This window comes from Akebia trifoliata, chromosome 4 (assembly GCF_017979445.1).
Source record: "Akebia trifoliata isolate Shusen 1 chromosome 4, ASM1797944v1, whole genome shotgun sequence".
In the NCBI taxonomy this organism is placed as follows: Eukaryota; Viridiplantae; Streptophyta; class Magnoliopsida; order Ranunculales; family Lardizabalaceae; genus Akebia; species Akebia trifoliata.
Genome location: NC_141378.1, coordinates 13,227,911 through 13,255,327, shown reverse-complemented (window position 1 = coordinate 13,255,327; position 27,417 = coordinate 13,227,911). Strand labels below are relative to the sequence as shown.

The following is a 27,417-nucleotide window of genomic DNA, read 5'->3' as shown; positions in this document are numbered from 1 at the left end:
CCTAGAGATCATCCTCACCAAAAATCAGCCCATTCCAAAACTTCTAACCCATGTAGGACAAAAATGATTGGCTAAAATGTTGGCCAAAATGTTTGGTGCTGAATGAGACCCTATATATATATATAGGGAAATGTTCAGCAACAAACATTTTGACAAACATTTTGGCAAAACCTCTAACCCATGTTTTGAAAAATGTTTTGCCAAAATGTTTGTTCTGAACGGGACCCTATATATATATATATATATATATATATGGGTCGGGTTCCAACGACACACATTGCGACAACGTGTTTGTCTTATATGGGTAAAAATGTTTGGAATGGGCTGATTTTTTGTGAGGATGATCTTTGTGATGAGGGGATCATCTTGACAAAAAATCATCCCATTCCAAAACTTGTAACTCCATCAAAATTGATTTACAAGAATTGGACGGTCTATAATTTTTTAACAAAAATTAGACGGTCTAGAAGTTTCATAATGAGCTGATTTTTGGCAAGGATGATCTCCTCACCATAGAGATCATCCTCACAAAAAATCAGCCCATTCCAAACATTTTTGCCCATATAAGACAAAACACGTTGTCGCAATGTGTATTGAAATGGTTGTCGTTTGAACCTGACCCTATATATATATATGGGTGGCGTTCGGAGGCCTTAAAGAGAGCCAAACATTGTGCCAAACGTTGTGCCAAACATTTTTCAAAACATGGGTTAGAAGTTTTGGAATTGACTGATTTTTTGTGAAGATGATTTTTATGACGAGGAGATCATCCTCACAAAAAATCAAACTGTTCTGAAACTTCCAACCCTATCAAAAGTGATTTATAAAAAATCAGACGGTCCACAATTCTTCAACTTGAAAATTAGGGTTAGAAATTTCGGAATGAGCTGATTTTTGGTGAGAATGATCTTTTCATCATAAAGATTATCCTCACAAAAAATCAACTCATTCCAAAACTTCTAACCCTTGTTTTGAAAAATATATTCAATGCTTTAGATGGTTGAATTTGAAAACCCTTTAATATTCAATGGGTTTAAACCATAGGGTAAACCAATCTTTAAACCATAGCATAAACCAATCCTAACTTTTCTTTTTTTGTTTTATGCTTTTTACTTAATTGCTTTAAGCTTTAGTTGTTAGTATTGAATTTTGCCTAATGTAATTTTAGTCCCACATCGACAAGGAAAAGAATTGATTTGCAATCCTTAAATAGTTGTACTTCTAGTAATTTTAAAATTGATAGAAGTAGTGGGTGAGCTCATGCGCACACACGGGGGTTCAAGAGAAAAACCCAAAGTTCCAATTGGGATTTGGTAATATTTGCTCAACCATTAATTTTAGATAATATTTTTTTGTTACATTCAATTTGAAAATCAAGAATTATTTCAAAATTGTTCTCTCTTTCCATAAGAAATCAATACATAAAATCCTAGCCAACATTCTAGACAAAGTTTTGTCTTATATGGCCAAAATATTTCGGAATGGAATGGTTTTTTGTGAGGGTAATCTCTATAGTCAGTAGATCATCCTCATAAAAAAATCAGTTAATTCTGAAACTTTTAACCCCATGAAAAGTGGTTACAAACTAACGGTAAAATTAACGGTTCACGTTTCTTCATCTTATAAACTAAGGTTAGAAATTTCAGAATTTGCTGATTTTTTGTGAGGATGATTTTCTCATTATAGAGATCATCCTCACAAAAAGTCAGCTCATTATGAAATTTTTAGCACATATAAGACAAAATACTTTGTCTAGAATGTTGTTTAGGATTTTGTCAAAAGAATGCCACCTTATATATATAGGGTGGCGTTTGTCAGCCAATGTTAGGGAGTTTACATTGGAAGTCAAAATTTGTCTTTTATGACTTAAAAGTTTCGAAATGAGCTGATTTTTTTTGTGAGGATCTATGGTGAGGACATCATATTCAAAATAATCAGCCCAATATGAAAATTTTAAATCCATCAAAAGTGATTTACAAATTATCGGTAAAAAATAGACGATCCACAATTCTAAAACACTTTTGATGGGGTTAGAAGTTTTAGATTTGATTGATTTTTTTTTTTTTTTTGTGAGTATGATCTCCTCATCATAGAGATCATCTATAAAAAAAATTAGTCTAATCCAAATCTTTAAGCCATGTAGGAAAAATGCATTGGCTCCCTAACGTTGGTTGTTGAACCTGACCCATATATAATATATATTTTCTACCATATTTTCACTAGTAACTTTCCAGCCATTTACATTGAACTTCGTCTAATTTTTCATGTTGTGTCCTTAACAGATTTGGAGAGTTTAATTTAGTTTTAATCATAGCTAGATGTATATGCCTATGAATTCCATAGGTAAAACGAATTTCCTGACCCCCAAGACTTGTATCTCGATAAAAATCTCCTTCTTGACTCCTGCAAGAAGACAAAGAAATACTTAGTTAGAGAACGAATCAAAAAGTCCCTTAATTGTGTGTTGATTTCCTTATTTATAGATTTGAAGAATCCTAAATGATTGGTAACTTCCCTTATGAAAATCTTCTAGATATCGTATATCTTGCTTAGATAAGAAAACTTTTGATCATCATCTTCTCCTTTTAGTGTTAGCTTACAATTCTTTTTTAAGTTGGCCTCTTCCTAATTTATATGGGAGTATAACTATAAAAGATTTTAGGATATCTTTTGCCATGTGTCACTTAGGCTTTGTACTTTTTAGGACTCAATTGGTTGGATTGACATGTGGATGTCTCAGCTTAAAATCACTCCTCTGAGCAATTCTCCAACTTTAATACTGCAGCATATATCTTATCTACTTAGTCTTTTTATGCGTTAGTAGCTAGGTGGAGGCCTTTCATTGGTTCACGATGTCATAAGATATAACTACACACCCACAAACCCAATTATGTATCCAGGTCAGGAAAAATAATTCAACCATAAAAAATAAATGATATATAATTTTAATCATCCCTAAATAGCACGTTGTATTCAAATATGACATTTTAAACTAAATTTTCTTTACAAAGCAAGCATGTTGAATTATATTAGGCAAACATCCATAAAATATCCCTCAAATAAATTCTTTCCTAAATAGGTAGTTTGACCTCATAATCGAAAATTTGAATTGTTTTTTCCTTTGAGGCTTGATTGACCAATGCATCCGTGTTGGGTAGCATTCTTTGTAAACATGTCTACTAGAGATTGGGTTTAATAGCTCGTGTTCTTCTTTATCATTAGTGTAGCCAGGAGGGTTTTGGTGGATTAAACATGTCTTGTCATGGATATGTAACTTGGGTAGGAAATAATTGAAGAGAATGAACAAGAAAAATCAACCACAAACAAGATTTACATGAAAAACCTTAACCAGGTGAAAAGCTACCAAGCCGCATCTATTCCACTATATATGTTGAAAGGACGACAACAACAAAAAATACAACATTCTTCCCATAGGAAGTTTTTTTTTTTATAAGCAATATAGAAAGTTGTTATTGTTGAGCTCAGTCTCACATTGGACACTCATTGCCTTCTTTCTCTCCTTATAAGCTCCTGAATTTCTCCATTCATTGTCAATTGATTTTGAGTTTGACCCTCAAGTTTATTATGGTATCAGAGCAGACTTTTTTCTCTTCCGTGTTACCCAATCCATATCTCCACGTGTTTTGGCCTAATCTGGCCCACACGTGCGGGGTTATGTTAAGTTTAGTCCCACATAAGACACTCATTGCATTGTCTCTCTCTTTATAAGCTCTGGAGCCTCTCTACTCATTGTCAATTGGTTTTGAATTAGACCCCCAAATTTATCATGGTATCAAAGTGGGCCTTTCTTTCCTGCACGTCACCTAGTTCAATATCTAAGTGCTTTGGCCAAGTCCAACCCACACATCACCTAGTTCACACATCAAACACTCATTGCCTTGTTTCTCTCCTTATAAAGGTCTTGGGTCTCTCCACTCATTGCCAATTGATTTTGGGTTGGACTCCTAAATTTTTCATGGTATTAGAACGGGATTTGCTCTCCTCCACGTCATCCAGTCCGTATCTCCACGTGCCTTGGCCCAATCTAGGCCACACGTGTAGGGGCATGTTGAGTTTAGTCCCACATCGAACATTTAGACCGGGCTTTGCTCTCCTCCACGTCACCCAATCTGTATCTCCATGTGCTTTGGCCCGATCTAGCCCACGCTTGTGGGGGCATGTTGAGTTTAGTCCCACATCGGACACTTATTGCCTTGTCTCTCTCCTTAATTATAAACTCCTAGGCCTCTCTACTCATTGCCAATTGGTTTTGAATAGAACCCCCAAATTTATCAGATATAAATACTACAAAGATGTATTGATTAAAAGTACATAGTACCTATTTATTGACTAGTAACATAAGACTCCATAAACTATTAACAATCACGTGGTGGTTGTGCAGTGCCTTGAAGAAAATGAACAAAAAAGAAATAAACAAGGAAAATCAACCACAGCACAAGATTTACATGGAAAACCTTATCCCTAGGAAAATCTACGGAGCCGCATCGATTCCACTATATGTTTTCAAAGGCCAAAAGAAAAATTACAATATTTCTCCATAGAAAGTTGTTATAGATACTCCTAACAATTGTATTGATTAACAGTACTCCTACGGACTAGTAACATAAAACTCCACAAACCATAACAATCGCATGGTGGATGCGTAATCAGAAATGAACACAGTTCAATGGAATGGGCCCTGAATCTTTGCTTTGGATTATCTACAAACAATATCATTGAATTTAAAGTCATAGTGTTATTGTCTACAAACATACCGTTGGACTCACTACATGAAAATTGAAAAATTCTAAAGGAAAATTCGACCGGCCAAAGCCTATGAATTATAGAAATCAAAATTTGATGGCCTGGGGCCATTGTAATTTGTGATGTTCCCTAGATTCGGAGGCTTAGAGCTGTCGAATTTCTCCCATCCTCCATTAATTTGATGATGTTGACCTGTCAGAAGAAAATATTTGACACATGATCCATCAAATTTTATGAAACTCGACGGCCTTGGACTGTTGAATATGAGCTTTTTTCACATTGTGACTGTTCTTGTGGTTTTTGTTATAAGAACAGTCATCCCTTTTATCAATAAATAAATAACAGTCATCCCTTTCACTCCACTAGCATAAGCCACCACCCCCTTACCATATGAACCTTTGATAATTGCACCTTTGCCCTAAAACATTCTTCTCAAAGAGCCATCTGAATTTAATTGCCATGTTCCACTTGGTGAAACAATTACAACTTGCAAGTATTAACGTCTAATTTTTCAATTCATGCCATTCTTATTATGTTATATCATGTACCATTTTTGAGCAGCCAACTTGCTGGACTTAAAACCAATATCAAATTCCATCCACCACTAATATATGTATTGAGATCATGTAGTATGTATTCCGGACAATTTTTTTTAATTGATTCTTTGAGTAATTTGAATATCACCATCACATTTCTAATAATTTTCAAAAATTTTGTTATTGCCGCTTAGAAAAGCACATTAAAGGAGGGAGAAGAAGAAAGTGACAGTATTCTAAAATTAAGTAAATATCGCCAAGCAAGAGAGTTAATTAAGGTAGTTTTAAATTATACCTCGGTCGAAATGATAGCTCAGCCATCACGATTTCTTTATTGCATGGATCGAGGGCACAATGTGAAAAAAGCCCAAATTTGACAGCCTTGGGCTGTCAAATTTCATAAAATTTGACGGACCAAGAGGTCAAATTGACGTCAAATTTTTCATTATCAAATTTTTTTTTTCAATGGACTGAAATTGTCAAATTAATGAAGGATGAGAGAAATACAATAGCTCTAAGCTATCAAATCTGGGAACACATCAAGAATTTCGACGGTCCTAGACCGTCAAAATTTAGTTTCTAAAATTCGAGGGCCTTGGTCCGTCAATTTTTTTTCTGTCGAATTTTCTAGTTTTCACGTAGTGGAGGCCATGTAGAACTTGGACTGAAGTCCTCATTTGGGCCATGTGATCTTCCATATTAGTTGAAATGACACCTCAGCCTTTTGGATTTACGTTCTGGATTAGGTTTGAAAAAAAAAAAATCGAAAGAAAAAATAAATTCCTTTTAGACAAAATCTTGACTTTGAAAATGGAAGGCCACCTTTCATCCCAATTTTTAATTTTAAATCCCATGGTAAAATGATGTCTTTATTCAATTTCTTTGTGGGGAGTACATAAAATATTATGCTTTACATCCGTGTGGCATTCAATTTTGTTTTTGGGTGCCACATGGACATGCAGTCCATGTAGATAGGTGGTCCTCTAATAGTCTCATTTTTTTCTTTTTTCGTTTTTGGTGAGTATTTTTTTAAAGACTTGATGGATCTTCCAAACTTTAGAAGTTTGTAACTTTGGCTTTCCCCTTTCTCTTCTTGTTAATATATTCTTAGGTGTTTTAGAAATATCCCTATAATCTTAAGTTTACCCCCTTCAAAATGCAAGATTAAATTTGCCCTCTATTGTTGCGTCTTCTTGATGATTTAATGGTAAAATCTTGATTTTTTTTCACACTTCAAATACTTAAATTACAAAATAAAAACTTAAAAAAAAAATTAACTGTTAAATCATCAAGAGCAAGGAACTTGATTTATGGTCAAGGGGCGTAAACCTAATGTTGCATTTGGCAAGAGAGTAAACCTAATAGTACTAATTTAACAAGCGCTATTTCTAAAATACCTTATATTCTTTCAGGCCCTTGATTAGAAGAAGAAGAAGAAAAAAAAAAAAAAAGTTTTAAGACCTCAGCATGAGTACGTTTTGCTTTCTTCTTTATATCAAATCCAAGTTTCTCTGCTATTTATTTCGAAGTATGGTGGCAAACTTTGAAAAACAAGACAAGACTACCTAAAGGTATCCTTCTCGAAGGCATAGGGTCTTCGTATTTCATGTGATTTAAGGTTGATTAGGGTTATAAAGAAACACAAACATTCAAGATTGCTAAAACTCCAAAATATACCAAACAAACAATATATCCATTTTAACCTCTCAGCTTACAGATGGAAAAAAAAAAAAAACAATATCCATTCAACAACCCTCCAAAACCAACAGCATGAAACATCTCAAATAAAATATACCAATGAAAGAAAAGCAGAGAAAATCAAGATCGTGAAGAAACACAAACCCAAGCATTCAATTCAAACCCTAGCTAGTTGAACATCCAAACCCATCTACGAATTTATAGGACACAACCCCCTTAAGTCTTCGACATCAAAATCCTTCCGATTTCGAAAGAGATAAACGCATCAAGGCAAGCATACTCTACCTGCGTATCACTAAGCCACTCAGAATCCCATCTACTCATTGAAATACTTCTAGGCTTCTCCATCTCAATCCCAAGAACCTCCCAAGCCAATCTTTTTAAACCTGAATTTATAAGTTCCCTTCTACCCAACTCCATTGCAGCTCTATATCGAAGATCGATGATATGGTAGACCTCCAAGTTGTAATCACGTAAAAGCTTGTCGACATCGTCTTGGATCCCAACTCCAACAAATGTATATTCTTCGTCGTAAAGGAAACCAACAAGGGATTTGGGAATTTCATCGCCGTGGAGAAGTTGGAAGATTAGGCATCTGCGGCCAACGCAAAGTTGTAAAATGGCCACAGGGTTTCTGTTGTTTTGATCAACAGCTGGACGCCATTTGACGTCGAGACCAACGATGAGTATATGAAGTCTATCACGATGGCTTCTTTCAATTTCTTCGATCCATTCTTGGACGATGGAACCACTGTTGGTGACGATTGTTTTGATGTGGTCGCCATTGAAGTTTACATCGTAGACTTGATGGGTATAAAAGGAGTATTGAAGAATGGCAGCCATGGTGGTTTCCGGTTTTGTTTGTTTACAAGACCGTTTTCTTGAGAGAGAGAGAGAGAGAGAGAACTGTTTTCTGTCAGAGAAAAAGATAGAGAGAGAGAGAGTAATGGATAGGTACCCTGTGAATATTCCTTCCTCATGTGTGTCAGTAATTTAAGTCCATTGAGTCAGTCTAGCCTGACTAGTTTAGTAAGATTTCAAATCTTGCTAAGCATTGTGAGTTTACACCTTGACTTCCAAAAACGTGATCCAATGCTACAATTTTGTGCAGGATGAAATTTTAAAATCTTTCAAAAAAAACATTATTTTTAACTATAAAAGTTTAATTCTATGTTTTGGGAGTTTGATAGTCTAGTCATCCATCTGCAATATCTTAAATTAAGTTCAAAACATACTTCTTATTATTATTATTTAATCTGAGTTTTTTCGTGAAATCTAGAATGTTGTGACGTTCATTGCCAATGTAATCCATGTGAGCCAACTACTCTTAGTAAGATTTCAAATCTTACTAAATTGGTAAGAAAAGTATTTTTCATTACCATAAATCGATTACTTTCGATGAAAAGCATTTATGATTCTACAGACACATCCATGTCAGCAATGTTTCAAATGATGTTAATTACAAGAGTAATACTGGGGTGACACAGCCTGGACACTGTGATTCTCATAGTTCTTACGTGAATACTAAGCCACATCACCCACTTAATGAGTCAGCTCTTCTCAAAATCTCAAAAGGTGCTGAGTTGGAATCCCATTCTAAGGATTCTTGCGGTTCCGGAGAATCCAGCTACAGGAGAACCAGGAACGGAGAGCTTTCCCCCCTTTTCCGCCCGACTCTTTGGTCTTAAGAATGCTGATTTTAAGAATGAGTGATTGCCCTTCTCCGACCCTTACTGCCCAACCTGAGAGCGGACAGGCCACGTCATTAAGTGAAATTAAAAAAAAAAATCAGCGTCTTTTCCTCTTCCACCTTGTTAAGTCTTCTTATCTTCCTCCTTGTTTCTTGCAACGGTTCTCTCAACTGTGCACGATCAGTTGACTCTCTCTTTCTCTCTCTAAGTTAGATAAGTCTAGTTCAAGAAGATCCTTCTATATGCAAAGCTGTGATGAAAATCGGGTTGCTAATTTGACAGATAGTATACAAGGAGATTTGAGTTGAAAAGGAAGAAGCTAGTTGGAGATCACATTTAAAATTAATGAGGTTGAATCCATGTCTAGTACTTGGAAATCAATCTAGTTAGAGTGTTGACTCATAGTATCAAGATTGCTTCTAACTATTTTTACAAATACAGCTGAAACACCTATCTAAGAATTGATATTTTACAAAAGATCTCTATATGTGGTTTAGAACCCATCTTAGATTAAAGTTTCCTTCAACATCATCTTACAAGTTGGACTAGAGAATAAAATAGTTTTGATTCTACCTCTTAATCATCAATTTATTAAATTTTGATTCCAATTTACTTTTGGAACATCCCCAATTTGAAAATTTAGTGAAATATTTCTACAAATATGAAAATAACACAACTTTATTAGAAATGATGAAAATATTGTGAAAATTTATTTTGACTCTATTCAAACAGGGAGAGAAGAGGAGAACCGGTGAAGACACTGTTTTTTTTTTTTTTTTTTAATTTCACTTAATGACGTGGTAGCTGACTTATTAAGTGGGTGATGGTACAGGCTGTGTCACCCCAGCATTACTCTAATTACAATGTTACTTCAACATTTTCCTTCCAAAAATTAAAAGAATAAAAGCCCTACGTGTATATATATATTTTTTTTATGAAGATTAGAGATACTTAAAAAAATAAATAAATAAATAAATTGAAAGCATGTCTACCTGTGACATGCATTTTGTCTAAGAGATTAAGAGAAACCTTTAGCAATAACCCTTGATGTTACTCTTATAAAGAGAATCACTTTTAACCTATTGAATCTCATCTTCAATGTCTACCAAAAATAATTTTATTTTATTTTTATTTTTATTTTTATTTTTTTGCCAGGCCGGCAAGGAGTTACAACGCGAGGTGAACGTGGGTTCAACACATTTGGAACCTAGGTCATGGAATGAAGACTCCTCAGTCCGTACTTTTATTTTTATATTTTTATCAAACCAGCAAGGGGTTACCATGCAAAAAAGACTTCAGTCAAAGGGGCATGTCATCAGTTGTCAAATACATACAGTGATATCTCTAATATTGACCAAAATGTTGAGGGATTAAATCACCCAGAAAAATAAAAATTATTAAATATTTATAAATGTATTTTCACACCAAAACTTTTTTTTATAATACCACTAATATTCAATGGAAAGTGTCCTAGCTTTAGTGTAATTGAAACAACACTACGCTTTCATCCAAACGTGACTAATTGCTGGCTAGGGGAAAAAACAGTCTGTGCTGGGGTGACTCAAACGGAGACACAAAAATAACAAAATGATGGGGAGTCGCGCACATTACCATAGATGTGTTTCCGTGAGATACCAGTAAAAGCATCTACGATTATGTGTGCGCCACCACATCATTTTTGTCACCTTTGTGTCTCCCTTTATGTCATTTCAGCATTTTCCAAAATTAAATCATTGGGACAGGTCTATCCTCTAAAATCCTTCGTGATGGAGATGCCTACAGAATTTAAGATTGCTTTGGAGCATAGTACACAATGTGAAAAAAATCCACATTTGACAAATCAAGAGGTCGAATTACCGTCAAAAAAAAAAATTTCGACAAGCCAAAACTATCAAATTAATGAAGGATGCGAGAAATTCATCAGCTCTGAGCCATCAAATCTGAGAACATCAAGAATTTTGATGGTCCTAGACCGTCAAAATTCAGTTTCTAAAATTCGTGGGCGCCCATCAATTGTTTCTGTCAGAATTTTCCAGTTTTCACGTAGTGGTAATCTTATCATACAAACCTCAAAGGTGATGATTTCTATCATTGGATTTGAGCGTTTCTCATCATGGATTTGGAACCTTGGTATTTAGAAGGGGAGAGAACTTCCAAGAACTGTAACCAACTACACATAATGAAATATGAGGGATCCCTAGCAAATCTCAAACCAAAAGTTGAAACTTGTTACATGTCTCATATACCTTGCAGGCACTAGTTTCAACACTCAAGCCTACATTAGGGCCATTAAGTATCCTCACATGGTGAAATATGAGGGATGTTTGGAGTTTGATAATATGTATACTTAGCGTCCTCCACAGCTCAGCCAATTCCATGGTTTTAAGTATGTTTTACATGTGGTTGAAAATTCAGTTGCATGTGTATACACATTGACATGATTATAAATTCGATACTTGACTACGTAGAAGATGGGATGATAAGGGGTACCAAAGCAAGAAAGACTACATAGAATCGAATGGAAAAAAGGAAGAAGATACACTAGTTAAGTATGTTAATACTTATATATGCGCTCTAGAGCTAACTTAAGCATTGGATTATAATATGCAAATACTTAGCTAATATTGAAATTGCAAGCGACCGAGATAGTTCATATATCTCGAAGGTTACATGGCCTAATCTTGAGGTCTAAATGAAAAAATGTTCCCTGCAGAGCTTCCAGAACTATAAGTAACAACTATAATGATGGGAAGGCAATGACCATTCTATTTTCCAAAATATGAAGAAATCTTCATTGGTAATTTTATTTTCATAAATTTATATAAGGATTTTGATTTAAAATTAAAAAAAAAAAAAAAAAGTTCTCAAACATAAACAATGATCCATCTTTTACTGTGTCAATTCCAATATTTAATTCCAAAAATTCAACAAAATTTCAGATGCTAAAAATAATGAAAAGGATGAATAATATTTTGTTTTGCTAAAGAGCAGATATTTCATTAAAAGAAGGAAGAATTAAAAGGGAATGACCCCTAGAGCACAAATCTGAAATATGGGAGGTCCAATTTATCTCCCCAAAATGTCTTTTATTTATTTATTTATTTATAATTATAGAGAGATTGGCCACACAAGAAAATCCAACAAAGACAATGTTTGAGCAGCAAAATTAGCAAGAACATCATATACAATGAAGCCAGGTCTCAAGGTGCCAAGGAACTCTTCCACCTTTAAGAGCTTTAACTAGAAATACTGAATCTGATTCAATCACCACCTTTGTATTGAGCAATCTGAAATGATTCAACGCAGCCAAGAGAGCCCTGAACTCTGCCTAATTGTTTGAACCTTCGCCAAAACACCAATACGCAGCTTCAATAAAGTCTCCACTGGAAAATGTTCAGTTGAAGAGGAAAACGTACCGCCATAAAAATTTTCCATAACAACTGCAAGTTGCAAGTCGTCTTCATATCATCATCGAAGCCTTATCCCAAAGATTTGGGTCAGTTGAATTAATCCAGTTCATCCATGTCAATTATATACATTTAGAGGCACATCATTTGTTTATGAAAGTGTATTTGAATTCCGTTTTCACTACTTCAATTCGTGTTCATTTGGGTTTTTCTCTTTGCTTTTAGAACCTTCAACTTGCAGATATATGATAATTGAAAATTCCAAGTATTAATCACCATCTAATTTTTCATTCATACAATTCTTATTAAGTTGTATAATGCACCTTAAAATGTGCCACTTGATTCACCAACTTACCGAGCTTAAAAGCAGTACTAACTTCCACCAACTCATACATAAAATCGGTTTTGAAGGCAGTGTAATCGCATTCTGGAATTTTTTTTTCTCTAACTTGATTCTTGTAGTAATTTAAGTATCTTTAACTTATTAAATTGTGACAGACTTGCTTTACCTTGTGACAAAACTTCTAATAACCCAAATTTACAAGTTGAAGAATCGTGGATCATCAATTTTTTTTGTAAAGCACTTTTAATTGGGTTAGAAGTTTCGGAATGGGCTGATTTTTAATGAGGATGATCTCTAAGTGGTTTATTAAAAACCATTGTCATAGATTTTGTCACGATTATTGTCCCATGAACCATCCCGATATATATATACACACCAGTTGTTTGTCGTAATTTAAGTATTATCATCATATATACTAGCCATCGTCCCTAAGCCGAGAACCTTAACATTGGACTCTTACCAAATACGAGATTAATTCATTTTTCTAAAATTTCCAGTATATTTTGTTTCCACCACTTTGAGAGAAAAAAAAAAAGCATGTAAAAGAAGAAAGTTGTCACACTCTAAAATTAAGTAAAAATATTCATTAGAGTGGTGAAATGATGTGCTAAAACATACGCAACTGACGTGGCAACTGCACAGAACCATAGATCTTTTTCTTTGGGATACACAAGGAAGAAGATCTATGGTTCTATGCACTTGCCACATCAGCCGTGTCAGACAGCGTATGTTTTAACGCTTGATTTTATCATTAGTCAAAATCATTATGAAGGCAAATTAGGTAGACTGAAATGCCAACCAATAAAATTCATATTTTTAATGTATTTCACCACTCCCCATACTCATAATTAATGAGCTAATTAACACAAATACAAATCTACAAAAACTAACCAAAAATATAAATATGAGGATGCTGGACAACTCGAGGAGGGAGCGGATCCTGTGTAGCACTTTTTTCTGGTAGTTCCATGTAACACTTTCTCTACAATGGAGATAGCACCACGTTTTAAAAAAATAATACCTCAGTCCTTTAGGTTTCGTGACCTAGATCAGATTTTAGAAAAGTATATATTAAAAAAGGAAGAATTTAAGTCTGATCAAAGGTTTTGAAAATGGACGGTCACCAAACTCTTAAATTTAGATGGAGAGATTTTACTGTCTTGTCAATGTGACTATCTCAATCGTTTAAAAACACTGGAGGGTCCTACAAGGAAAAAAGTACTACATAGGATCCCCTCCCACTTGGCCTTAAGCAGGCTATATATTAAGATCTCAACCCATGCATCCCCTCAACATTCATCTTTGCTTTCTTCTCCATCAAATTCAAGTTTCTGTCCCATTTCTTTCAGAGCATGATGAAGAAAAGCGGGACGGGTAAAAAGAAAATTGAGATCGAGAAGATTAGGAGGGATGACTACTTACATGCAACATTCTCCAAACGTCGTGCTGGCCTCTTCAAGAAGGCCAACGAGATCTGCACGCTTTGTGATGCTGAGACTGCTTTGATTGTTTTCTCTCCTGCTGGAAAGGCTTTCACCTTCGGACATCCTTCTGTGGACACTGTCATTGATCGGTTCCTCCCTAAAGAAACTCCACCTGCGGACAACAACGTACTCCCCTCTGCTGAATCTCACCAAAGTGCCAGCGTGCCTTCTGTGGACATTGTCGTCGATCAGTTCCTCCCTAAAGAAACTCTACCTGTGGACAACAACGTACTCCCCTCTGCCGAATCTCACCAAAGTGCCAGCGTGCCTTCTGTGGACAGTGTCGTCGATCGGTTCCTCCCTAAAGAAACTCTACCTGTGGACAACAACGTACTCCCCTCTGCCGAATCTCACCAAAGTGCCAGCGTGCCTTCTGTGGACATTGTCGTCGATCGGTTCCTCCCTAAAGAAACTCCACCTGCGAACGACAACATACTCCCCTCTGCCGAATCTCACCAAAGTGCCAGCGTGCCTTCTGTGGACACTGTCGTCGATCGGTTCCTCCCTAAAGAAACTCCACCTGTGGATAACAACGTACTCCCCTCTGCCGAATCTCACCAAAGTGCCAGCGTGCCTTCTGTGGACACTGTCGTTGATCGGTTCCTCCCTAAAGAAACTCCACCTGTGGATAACAACGTACTCCCCTCTGCCGAATCTCACCAAAGTGCCAGCGTGCCTGAGCTTAATGGACAGTACTCAGAGTTACTTGACCAATTGGAAGCCGAGAAGAAGAAAAGGGTGGAGCTCAAAAAGAAGAACAAAGCTTGTGAGGAACAGTATTGGTGGAATGCACCCATTGAGACTCTTAGCTTGGATGAACTCGAGAAACTACGGATGTCGATGGAACAGCTTAAGAAGAGCGCGGTTGACAAACCTGCCAATAGGCTGATGAATGGATCTTCATCGGATGGAACGCCACAGGTTGATCCTCCTCCTAATAATCAAATTAATCCTCCTGTCAATCAAACTAATGCTTCCAACAACCTTCTTCAGGATTTTAATTTTGATTTTGATTTGGACTTTGGCTCTCTCTGAACCTACTAGTGGATTTTAGGATAGGTTCTCTTGTTTTTATTTTTTTATGGGTGGAATTACAGAATCTGTTGTTCATTGTCTTGGTGTTTATTGGAACAATTTTATAATTAAGTCGTCCCATAGTTATTTGTAATTTTCATGGTATGTGGAAACTTGTATGACAGGCTTCCTTGCAAATGATCCATTAGTTTATATGTCAATTAATACAGGGGCTTGTGTTGAAAAGAGGAAGAAAAACAGTTTACCAATGATTTAGTTAGTGTTCTCATCCTTGTCTTCCAAACCATGTTTGATTTGAGAAAGTTTGTATTCTCTTTGGCAGAATCCACGTGATTTGATAGGTTGGTGATGTGCAAGGAGAAGATCTTATTCCAAGCAAAAGTTACCCCTAGAAAAGTCAGTTTTAATCCCTAGTAAGCTATGGTGATAACTAGGAAGTCTGTGGTGTTTTCCCCCTTTATCCCAACCATCTGTTTGATGGATAGCATTTTCCAAGAGATCCTGTAAAAATTAATTTCCCAAGAGAAAAACATTACCAAAAGGGGAAAAAAGATCCTTGGACCAAAGTAAAAAAAAAAAATGGCTATTTAATTTTAATTTTACTTGTCATAAACAACTCGTGAAATTCAGTAAATGAAGAAAAAACATGGCTGGGGTACAATGGAACATTTCAAGTAGGGTTAGGGTTTCAGTTATTTTTTAATCTTGGTCTGGATTTTTGTGTCTGATACGATCCCAATGGATTGTATAAATAAAAATAAAATAAAAGGAGCTTAATGGAAAGAATTCGAGATGGTCTGATCTCCAAGCTTTATGAGCGATTTTATTAGTTCCAATAATATGACAAAAATGTTGACTACCATCTTTATTGACAGAGATCGAATAAGTATCGAAGAATATCAATTTTGATCTTTGTTTCGTATTGTACCATCTTCTTACTTGAGATATCTTGATCTACTAGCCGTTACTTCATCCATTTGTAATGGATTTCTAATGGAGCTTCACACCATGCCTAAGAATTAGAGGGGAAGTTTTGGGAGTTTCACCTATATAAGAATAATTGCAATAATTAAGATCTCTTGCATTCTTCAAATCTGTCAACCATTCTCCATTAGTCCATAACTTGAATATTTCAAGTAGGGTTAAGGTTTCAATTATTTTCTAATCTTGGTCTGGATTTTTGTATCTGATACAATCCCAATGGATTGTATAAATAAAAATATAATAAAAGGAGCTTAATAGAAAGAATTCGAGATGGTCTGATCTCCAGGCTTTTTGAGAGATTTTATTCATTCCAATAATATGACAAAAATGTTGGCTACAATCTCTATTGATAGAGATCAAATAAGTATCAAAGAATATCAATTTTGTTCTTTGGATTAGTAATTTCAGACTTTCAAGTTTTTGTATTATACCATGCATCTTCTTACTTTAGATGTCTTGCTCTACTAGCCGTTACTTCATCCATATATAATGGATTTCTAATGGAGCTTCACACCATATATGCCTAAGAATTAGAGGGAAGTTTTGGGAGTTTCACCTATATCAGGATAATTGCGGTAAGTTTTCTTGCATTCTTCATATCTGTCAATCATTATCCATCTCCCTCAACTTCACAAATGCATTCAATCTGATGATCATTACCTTTATCTTCATAATTTTGCAAAGAGAGATAATCAAGTCACACGATCCATCATACACCTATATGAGAGAGAAAGAGAGAAACATCAATTCTTCCTCTACTACTAGGTGATGATCGATGGGCTTTCTTATAACGGGCCATTGGTGAACTAACAAAATTGGGTAAATACCATTTCGTGAGCTGAATATGATAAAATTTCGATTTTGGCTAAATGTTCCTTTTAATTCCTAAAAATTGAACTGTAAGATTGATTTTTCAAAATGACTACCTCGTTCCTATAAAGTAGCAAGATTACTGATATTTTTTTCAAAGTGCCAATGTCGTTTGTTTATGTAGTGACAATCTCACTAAAAAGTAGTGAAATTGCGAGGTTTTCATTTTGAATATATATCTCAGAGATCTCACTACTGTATAGTTGCGAGATAGTCACTTGAAAAACTTGCAATATCACTCTTTATGTTTTTGGAATTAAAATAAGTAGTGAACTAGAATGGGAATTTAGTCCATAGTTGATCACGTTTTGGGAAATCTCTCTACAAAATTCTCTCCAATATGCAAATTATGAAATAATATTCAATGTATGTAGAAAAAGAGTGAATAAAGCATCACGTTGAGTTAGTTTATGCATTTTTTTTAACTTATTGTGCAAATTTGTTGTATGTGTAACTTTATGTCTAGTAAAATTCTACCTTTTATGAACTTGAAATTAAATAATTTTGTTCCATATTCTTGAGGAAACTTTAACAATACCATGGATAAATGCATATATTCCAAGGAAATGAAAATACCAACATGCCCCAAACAACTTTTGAGGCAAAACATCAAACTATGGTTGAAATGCAGAGTGGACTACATGTGCCCGAGGATTAGTCGAGTGCTCTAAAAGGCCTGAATGCCTCTGTTCAATATATGTTGGCGAATGCTAACAACCAATACCTCATAAGATGTTAGCATTGTCCACTTTATTCATTTTTTAATAATATACATCCACATTTTGTCTTTTAGTGAAAAAGACAATGGTGTATTAGTCTTTTACATAATAAATGTTTATTTACATAATAAATGATATAAGCGTTTAAGTATTTTGAATTAAATATATTTTTTGTAGTAAATCTTTTGACAATCAATGTTAACAAAATAAATGCATTTATTGATAACATAATAAATGTATTTATTATGTAAAACACTAATATACCCTTGTCATTTTCACTAAAAAATAAAATTATGAGGGGTATTATTAGAATATAATAATGTTGGACAATGCTAACGTCTTCATGAAGTTTCGGAAAAAAATTTCCACCGCTTTGAAAAAAAAAACCACCACGACTACCATAAACACCTCGGATAAGAAGAAAGTTGGCATATTCTAAAATATTAAATGATCAATGTTACATTGACTTCCTACTACCCTGCCCCCAGCACTGTGCTGGCGTGGTGGTGTGCACAGAACCATAGATTTTTTTATCGAGATACCAGTGTCATACACTTCAGGACATCAATGGTTCTACAATGCTGTAGTAAGTATTGTAGGATGTGTAGCACGGCTCATTCCAAAATTAAGAAATTAAATATCATTATGAAGGCCGACCAGGTAGTCTGAAATGCTAACAAATAGAATTATATTTCACAGCTCCCCACACTAATAAATTAATATGGAAATTAACACAAATACACATCTATGGAAACCTACAAAAATCAAATCTAAAATATAAGTTCTTAGACAACCTCAAGGATGCTATATATTAAGACATCAACCTATGCATCTCCCTCAACATTCATCTTTTCTTTCTTCTCTATCAAATTCAAGTTTCTCTTCCTTTTCTTTCAGATCATGGTGAAGAAAAGTACGGGTCGCAAGAAAATCGAAATAGAGAAAATCACAAGGTCAGAAAAATTACAAGTAGCATTCTCCAAACGCCGCACTGGCATCATCAACAAGGCCAACGAGCTTTGTACGCTTTGTGATGCCGAGGCTGCTATTGTTGTCTTCTCTCCTGCCAGTAAGGTATTTACATTTGGTCACCCATCTGTGGACATCGTTGTAGAGCGATTCCTCAGTGATGAATCTCTTCGATCTGAGGGAGATTTTTTTCCTGTCGACCAATCTGACCGAAATACTAGTATTCTTGACCTCAATAGAGAGCACAATAGGCTACATGACCAATTAGAAGAGGAGAAGAAACAAGGGAAGAAGCTCAAGGATAAGAAAAAAGCTAGCGAACAACAGTTTTGGTGGAATGCACCCATCGAGAATCTCAACTTGGTTGAACTCGAGAAATTACAGATGTCGTTGGAAGAGGTTAAGAGGAGTGTAGCCAAGCCTACCGATGAGGTTATGCCCGCTGTGGGGGCGATGGTTGATCCTTTTATTATGGAAACAAATGGAACTAATGCTTCCAACCTTCCTCAGGCTTTTGGTTTTGGTTATGAGTTTAGTCAATGCTGAACCCTACTAGTGGCTTCAAGATAGGTTCTTCTGGCTGTTTAAGGGTTTTACTTTTCTTTTTCTTTTTTTTATTATCTTGGTATTAATGGGAAATAATAAATTAACTTTAGTAAATGTTACAAGTCCTATAATGATTATATGTAATCATTTTACTATTTCATCAGTGGCCAAAACTAACTTGTGTGATTCGCTCCTTTATAAATGATCCATTAGTTTACCTGTCAAATAACAAGATCTATCCAAGGGGAATTTGTTAAAAAGAGAAACAAAATTTTTTTACTTACGAGGCATTTGTTAAAAAGAGAAAAAAAAAAAAAAAACATTTTATTAATGATGTAGAAAAAAAATTAAAATTTTCAAGCTTTATCAGTGGTCTTAAAAATGAACGGTCAATTCAACAGGCTATGGAGAAATTGGTGGTTCAACAATCACCCCCCTTATCGAATCCTCAAGTACAAGCCACTGAAGTCGTTGGAGGAAACTCAAATGTAGGAAATCAGGTTGATGAACATGTTAATCGAATGGTTCCAAGACCTCATGAAGATCAAATTGAAGGAAAATTGCTGCCACGCTTTGCTCGAATTGATTTCCCTTATTTTGATGGGAATAATCAATTGGAATTTATATATAAAGCATAGTTATTTTTCTATTACCATCAAATTGCCAAAAATGAAAAGACTTTCCTTTCCTCCTATATGAAGGGAATTGCGTCAAATTGGTTTCAATGATATCGTCATACAAACCCAGATTTTATGTGGGAAAAAATGGCAAAAGCCAATGTAGTTTGTTTTCGATCAATTGATTATGAGAATCTTGATGGAATGTTGGCAAAGCTACAATAAAGTTCTGGATTTATACAAAATTACCAAGAAGAGTTTGAGCAAATTTCCAATCGAGTTGATGGTTGGATAGATAGAGTCTTGATAGGATCGTTCATTCAAGGCCTTCGAAACGAGATAGGGCAAGAAGTGTTGATGTTTCAACCTTCAACATTACAAGAGGCAATGATGTTGGCTTGACAACAAGAAGATAAACTATTACAACTTCGACATGCAAATCGACCAATGTTGGGATTGGTTACCAACGGTCAAACACACACTAAAATCTACATGAGATGATCACGGCACCCGCACGATGAATTTCAAGCGATGGATTGAAAGTTCAACGGGACAAAGGATTGTGTTATAATAGCAATGAACTACTCTAGGTCATCGATGCAAGAAAATGCAAATATATTTACTAAAAGGACAAGATGGAGTGGATGATAAAAATGTCCCAATTGAAGTTACTTTTCCGTCATGAGGACATGGTCGATTTTTAGAGGGGGCATCGTTAGGACTCGACATTATGAAATTAGTTTTTTATTTAAATTAGAATTTTAGGCATAGATTAATTATTGATTCCATTGGCATTTAAGTAAAAGTAGAATTATTAATTGATTAGTATTTTAGTAAGAGTGGAATTAGTAAGTTATTAGGGATATGACTCTTTATTTATAGATGTGATTCCATCACTAAAATAATAAGTGAATATTTCTTTTAATGGTATTTTTACACAATCCTTGAGCACTCGAGATTGATGGTGCACTCTTCCTTTGCTTAGCATTGATTGTCAGTCATCACACAAAAATTGCTCACTGCATAAGTTTCAACCAAAGCTTTGGATTTGATATTAAATGATAAATGAAGAGAAAACATGGCTGGGGTGCAGTGGAATATTTCAAGTAGGGTTAGGGTTCCAGTCATTTTTTATTTTTGTCCGTATTTTGTATTTGATACCATCCCAATGGATTGTATGGATAAAACTAGAATAAAAAGAGGTTAATCGAAAGAATTCAAGATGGTCTGATCTCCAAGCTTTTTGACAAATTTTATTAATATTCCAATAACATGCAAAAAACCGTTGGCTAAAATCTCTTATTGATAGAGATTGAATCATTATCAAAGAATATCAATTTTGTTCTTTGGATTTATAATTTCAGATTTTTGAAGTTTTCTTATTGTTCCATATTCTTACTGAAATGTCTTGAAGAGAAAATGCATGACATTAAAATTGACATCACTTCACACATTGCTGACGTGGATGTATGTATTGAACCATGGTCATTTTCCATCGAGCTATGAGTGAAAAGCATCTATGGCTATGTGCGCACCTCCATATCAGCTATGTGTAAAGTGGTATCAATTTTATTGTCACTCTAGCACGACTCTGGCCATAAGTTCTCTTGCATTGTTCAAATCTGTCAACTATTCTCCAATCTCCCTCAACTTCTCTAATGCATTCAATCAGATGATCTTTACCATTATCTTCGTCATTTCCATTGAGGGATAATCAAGTCACATGATCCATCATACAACTTAGAGAGAGAGAGAGAGAGAGATCAATTCTCCCTCTATACTAGCTAGGTGACGATCGATAGGCTTTCTAACGTTAGTTAGAAAACTTACAAAATTGGGTAAATCCCAATTTTGTCAGCTAAATAAGACGAAATTCCGATTTCAGCTAAATGTTCATTTTAATTCCCAAAAAAGGAAGAGCAAGGTCGCAGATTTTTCAAAGTGACAATCTCACTAGGTTATATAGTGTCAATCTTGCTTACAGTGGTAAACTTGTAAGATTGTTGTCACTTTTATAACCAGTGAGATTGTCATTAAAAAAAAAATTTAGTGATCTCACTACTTTATAACTACGAGATAGTCACTTGAAAAACCTACAAGATCACCCATCACATTTTTGGAATTCAAATGAATAGTGACCCGGAATGAAATTTCGTCAAAAGTTGATCCCGTTTGGGAAATCTTTCTACAAAATACTCTCCAATATACAAATTATGAAATAATATTCAATGTACGTAGAAAGAGGGAGGGAATAAAGCATTACCTTCAGTTTATTAGTTATTGCATTTTTTAACTCGTTGCACAAATCCTTTATATGTGTGAATTTTATGTTTAGTAATTTCTACCTTCTACGAACTTGATCGTCGTCTTGAACTTATATAGTTTTTTGTATTCTTGAGATAACAAATGCACATGATAATATGTACTTTGGCAATACATATTTTTTAATGTTACATGCATATTGTACCATGATGACGCATTGGTTATTCCATGAAACCATATCAATGCCCATAAAGAGGGGGAAACTTGCTAACAATACCTTGGATAAATGCATATATTCCAAGGAAATGAAAATACTACCAAGCCCCAAACAACTTTTGAGGCAAAGCATCAAGCTATGGTTGAAATGGCAATGAGGGAATTGCATGCGCCCCAAGGATTAATCGAGTTCTCTAAGTGCCCTGAACGCATCTATACCAAATATATATATATAAATGAAAAAACAATGTAACATTAATAAATTTTCAAAATATGGATTAGAAATTTAGGATTGAACTGATTTTTTGTGAGGATGATCTCTATGATGGGAAGATCATCCGGAAAAAAAATCAGTCCAATCTGAAACTTCTAACCCCATTAAAAGTGATTTAGAATGTGAACCGTCTACTTTTTGCCAATTTTTATCAATAACTTGTAAATCACTTTTGATGGATTTAGAAGTTTCAGATTGAGCTGATTTTTTGTGATGATGATCTTCTCATCATAGTGACCATCATCGCAAAAAATCAGCTCAATCCAAAACCTCTAAGACATACTTTGAAAAACCATTGTTTTTACATATGTCCCTTGAACCGCCCCCATATATATATATATATATAAGCAGCCTCATTTTGGTGCCACACATTTTTCAAAACATGGGTTACAAGCTTTGGAATTAGCTGATTTTTTGTAAGGATGATCTCTATGATGAGGAGATCATCATCACCAAAAATCAGCCTATTCAAAAACTTCTAACCCCATCAAAAGTGATTTACAAAAATTGGATGGTCCACGATTCTTCAACTTGTAAACTTGGGTTAGAAGTTTCAAAATAAGCTGATTTTTTGTGAGAATGATCTCTTCACCGTAGAGATCATCCTCACAAAAAATCAGCATATTTCAAAACTTGTAACCCCATCAAAAGTAATTTACAAAAAATGTGTGGCACCATAATGGGGTTGCTGAACCACTCCCTATATATATATAAAAGGAAATGTTCAGCAACAAACATTTTAGCAAAACATTTTTCAAAACATGGGTTAGAGGTTTTGGAATGGGCTGGTGAGGATGATCTCTACGGTGAGGAGATCATCATCACCAAAAATCAGCCCATTCCAAAACTTCTAACCCCATGAAAAATGGTTTACAAAAAATAGACGGTCCACGATTTTTCAACTTGTAAACTGGGGCTAGAAGTTTTGGAATGGGCTGATTTTTGGTGATGATGATCTCCTCACCGTAGAGATCATCCTCACCAAAAATGTGCCCATTCCAAAACCTCTAACCCATGTTTTGCCAAAATGTTTGTCGCTGAACGGGACCCATAGATATATGGGTCAGGTTTAAGGGATATATAAGAAAACATACGTAAAAACAATGTAACATTAATAAATTTTCAAAATATGGGTTAGAAGTTTCAGATTGAGCTGATTTTTTGAGGATGATCTCTATGATGGGAAGATCATCCGGAAAAAAAATCAGTCCAATCTGAAACTTCTAACCCCATTAAAAGTGATTTAGAATGTGGACCGTCGATTTTTTGCTAATTTTTATCAATAATTTGTAAATCACTTGTGATTGATTTAGAAGTTTCTGATTGAGCTGATTTTTTGTGAGAATGATCTTCTCATCATAGTGACCATCCTTGCAAAAAATCAGCTCAATCCAAAATCTTGAACCCATATTTTGAAAAACCATTATTTTTTCATATGTTTTTACATATGGTCCTTGAACCGCTCCCTATATATATATATATAGGATCCCGTTCAGCACCCTAAGTTTTACCACACACTTTAACAAACGCGTTTTGTCCTACATGGGTTAGAAGTTTTGGAATGCGCTGATTTTTGGTGAGGATGATCTCTATGGTGAGGAGATCATCCTCACCAAAAATCAGCTCATTCCAAAACTTCTAACCCCATCAAAAATGGTTTACAAAAAATGGACGGTCCACAATTTTTCAACTTGTAAACATGGGGCTAAACATTTCGGAATGGGCTGATTTTTGGGGAGGATGATCTTCTAATCATAGAGATCATCCTCACCAAAAATCAGCCCATTCCAAAACTTCTAACCCATGTAGGACAAAAAACGTTTGTTAAAGTGTGTGGTAAAACTTAGGGTGCTGAACATTTCCCATATATATATATATATAGGGAAATGTTCAGCACCCTAAGTTTTACCACACACTTTAACAAACGTTTTTTGTCCTACATGGGTTAGAAGTTTTGGAATGAGCTGATTTTTGGTGAGGATTATCTCTATGATTAGAAGATCATCCTCCCCAAAAATCAGCCCATTCCGAAATGTTTAGCCCCATGTTTATACGTTGAAAAATCGTGGACCGTCCATTTTTTGTAAATCATTTTGATGGGGTTAGAAGTTTTGGAATGAGCTGATTTTTGGTGAGGATGATCTCCTCACTATAGAGATCATCCTCACCAAAAATCAGCTCATTCCGAAACTTCTAACCCATGTAAGACAAAACGCGTTTGTTAAAGTGTGTGGTAAAACTAAGGGCGGCGAACGGGACCCATATATATATATATATATGGGAAATGTTCAGCACCAAACATTTTGGCAAAACATTTTTCAAAACATGGGTTAGAGGTTTTGGAATGGGCTGATTTTTGGTGAGGATGATCTCTACGGTGATGAGATCATCCTCACCAAAAATCAGCCCATTCCAAAACTTCTAACCCATCAAAAATGGTTTACAAAAAATGGATGGTCCACGATTTTTCAACTTGTAAACTGGGGCTAGAAGTTTTGGAATGGGCTGATTTTTGGTGAGGATGATCTCCTCACCGTAGAAATCATTCTCACCAAAAATTAGCCCATTCCAAAACTGCTAACCCATCTTTTGAAAAATGTTTTGCCAAAATGTTTGTTGTTGAACGGGACCTTATATATATATATACAGGGAGCGATTCGACAGCCCTAAAGTTTGCCAAGTTTGGTGCCAAAATTTTTTTGTAAATCACTTTTGATGGGGTTAGAAGTTTTGGAATAGGCTGATTTTTTGTGAGGATCATTTCTACGGTGAAGAGATATATATATAGGGAAATGTTCAGCACCCTAAGCTTTACCCTACACTTTAACAAACGTGTTTTGTCCTACATGGGTTAGAAGTTTTGGAATGGGCTGATTTTTGGTGAGGATGATCTCTATGATTAGAAGATCATCCTCACCAAAAATCAGCTCATTCTGAAATTTTTAACCCCATGTTTACAAGTTGAAAAATCGTGGACCGTCCAATTTTTGTAAACCATTTTTTATAGGGTTAGAAGTTTTGGAATGGGCTGATTTTTGGTGAGGATGATCTCCTCACCATAGAGATCATCCTCACTAAAAATAAGCCTATTCCAAAACTTCTAACCCATGTAGGACAAAACACGTTTGTTAAAGTGTAGGGTAAAGCTTAGGGTGGGGAACGGGACCCATATATATATATATATATATATATATATATATATATATATACTGCGCCCCAAGGATTAATCGAGTTCTCTAAATGCCCTGAATGCATCTATTCCAAATATATATATATATATATATATATATATATATATATATATATATATATATGGGGAATACTAACATCCAAGACCTCTTAGAGACGTCATCACTGTCCAATACTTTTTTTTTTAATAATATCCTATCTCATTTTGTCTTTTAGTGAAAAAGATAAAGGTGTAGCATGATTTTTAAACTCGGTATTTCGTCTCATCTCGTCCAACTTCAATACCGAGTCTTCTCAGACGAGTTTTCCGATACGTATGATACGTCTCGTGAGACAAATCAATAAATTGAACTGTGACTCGTAAATCTCAGTCAAAAAATGACTTTGTGACTTAGTCTCGTTAAGCTCTGATACGGAGTTAACTTGGACGATACGTCTCGGTCTCAGACGAGTTTAAAAACCATGAGGTGTAGTGGTCTTTTATAATATAAGGTGTATTAGTCTTTTATACTATAAATATTTGTTTACATAATAAATGGTGTGAGCATTTAAGTATTTCAAATTAAATATTTATTTTTTTATAAATGTTTTGGTAATCAATGCATTTATTAATGACATAATAAATATATTTATTGTATAAAAGACTAACATGTCCTTGTCCTTTTCACTAAAAGATAAAATTAGAATAGGTATTACTGGAAAAAAAAAAAGTGTTGAATAATACTAATATCCCCATAAGATCTTGAACATTAACATTTCCTTATATATATATTAAAATATTTTTTTCCACCGCTTTCAGAAAAAATAACCACCATCACCATAAACACCTTGGATAAGAAGAAATATGGCATATTCTAAAATATTAAATGATTAATGATACACTGCAGACGTGGCATGCACAGAACTATAGATGTTTTTATGGAGATACGTGTGCCATACAGTTCAGGAAATCAATGGTTCTACATTGCTGTAGTAAGTATTGTAGAATGTGTAGCACGGCTCATTCCAAAATTAAGAAATTAAATATCATTATGAAGGCCAACGAGGTATTCTGAAATGCTAACCAATACAATTATATTTTCAAAATATTTCACAGCTCCCCACACTAATAATTAATTAATATGGAAATTAACACAAAGACACATATATGGAAACCAACAAAAATCAAATCTAAAATATAAGATCTTCGACAACCTCAAGGATGCTATATATTAAGACATCAAACTATGCATCTCCCTCAACATTCATATTTTCTTTCTTCTCTATCAAATTCAAGTTTCTCTTCTATTTCTTTCAGATCATGGTGAGACAAGGTACAGGTCGCAAGAAAATTGAAATAGAGAAAATCACAAGGTCGGACAAATTACAAGTAGCATTCTCCAAACGCCGTGCTGGTATCATCAACAAGGCCAACGAGCTTTGTACGCTTTGTGATGCTGAGGCTGCAATTGTTGTCTTCTCTCCTGCAGGGAAAGTGTTTACGTTTGGTCACCCATCCGTGGACATCGTTGTAGATGGATTCCTTAATGACGAATCTCCTCCATCTGAGGAAGATTTTTTTCCTGTCATCCAATCTCATCAAAATGCTAGTATTCTTGACCTCAATAGAGAGCACAATAGGCTACATGATCAATTAGAAGAGGAGAAGAAACGAGGGAAGAAGCTCAAGGAAATGAACAAAGCTAGCGAACAACAGTTCTGGTGGAATGCACCCATTGAGAATCTCAGCTTGGCTGAACTCAAGAAATTACAGATGTCGTTGGAAGAGGTTAAGAGGAGTGCAGCCAAACCTACCGATGAGCTTCTCTACTAG

At 35.0% G+C, this 27,417-nt stretch overlaps 3 protein-coding genes and 1 pseudogene across 3 annotated transcripts; 3 read left to right on the top strand and 1 right to left on the bottom strand.

The window, feature by feature from the left end:
- Positions 1-7,214: 7,214 nt before the first annotated feature.
- On the bottom strand, positions 7,215-7,841 carry LOC147403914 (3'-5' exonuclease-like). Its single transcript, XM_086437585.1, has one exon. It carries the CDS (start codon positions 7,839-7,841, stop codon positions 7,215-7,217), a length of 627 nt encoding a protein of 208 aa, XP_086293711.1.
- A 5,866-nt stretch (positions 7,842-13,707) lies between these two features.
- Positions 13,708-14,958, top strand: LOC147403913 (uncharacterized). Its single transcript, XM_086437584.1, has one exon. It carries the CDS (start codon positions 13,792-13,794, stop codon positions 14,956-14,958), a length of 1,167 nt encoding a protein of 388 aa, XP_086293710.1. The 5' UTR covers positions 13,708-13,791.
- Positions 14,959-18,431: 3,473 nt separating this feature from the next.
- On the top strand, positions 18,432-19,046 carry LOC147403912 (agamous-like MADS-box protein AGL62 pseudogene; annotated as a pseudogene).
- A 7,858-nt stretch (positions 19,047-26,904) lies between these two features.
- LOC147403911 (agamous-like MADS-box protein AGL62) lies at positions 26,905-27,417 on the top strand. Its single transcript, XM_086437685.1, has one exon. The coding sequence runs from the start codon at positions 26,905-26,907 to the stop codon at positions 27,415-27,417; it is 513 nt and encodes a 170-aa protein (XP_086293811.1).

Coding starts and splice junctions, on each gene's coding strand:
- LOC147403911 (XM_086437685.1), top strand. CDS start 26,905: ATGGTGAGACAAGGTACAGGTCGCAAGAAAATTGAAATAGAGAAAATC.
- LOC147403913 (XM_086437584.1), top strand. CDS start 13,792: ATGATGAAGAAAAGCGGGACGGGTAAAAAGAAAATTGAGATCGAGAAG.
- LOC147403914 (XM_086437585.1), bottom strand. CDS start 7,841: ATGGCTGCCATTCTTCAATACTCCTTTTATACCCATCAAGTCTACGAT.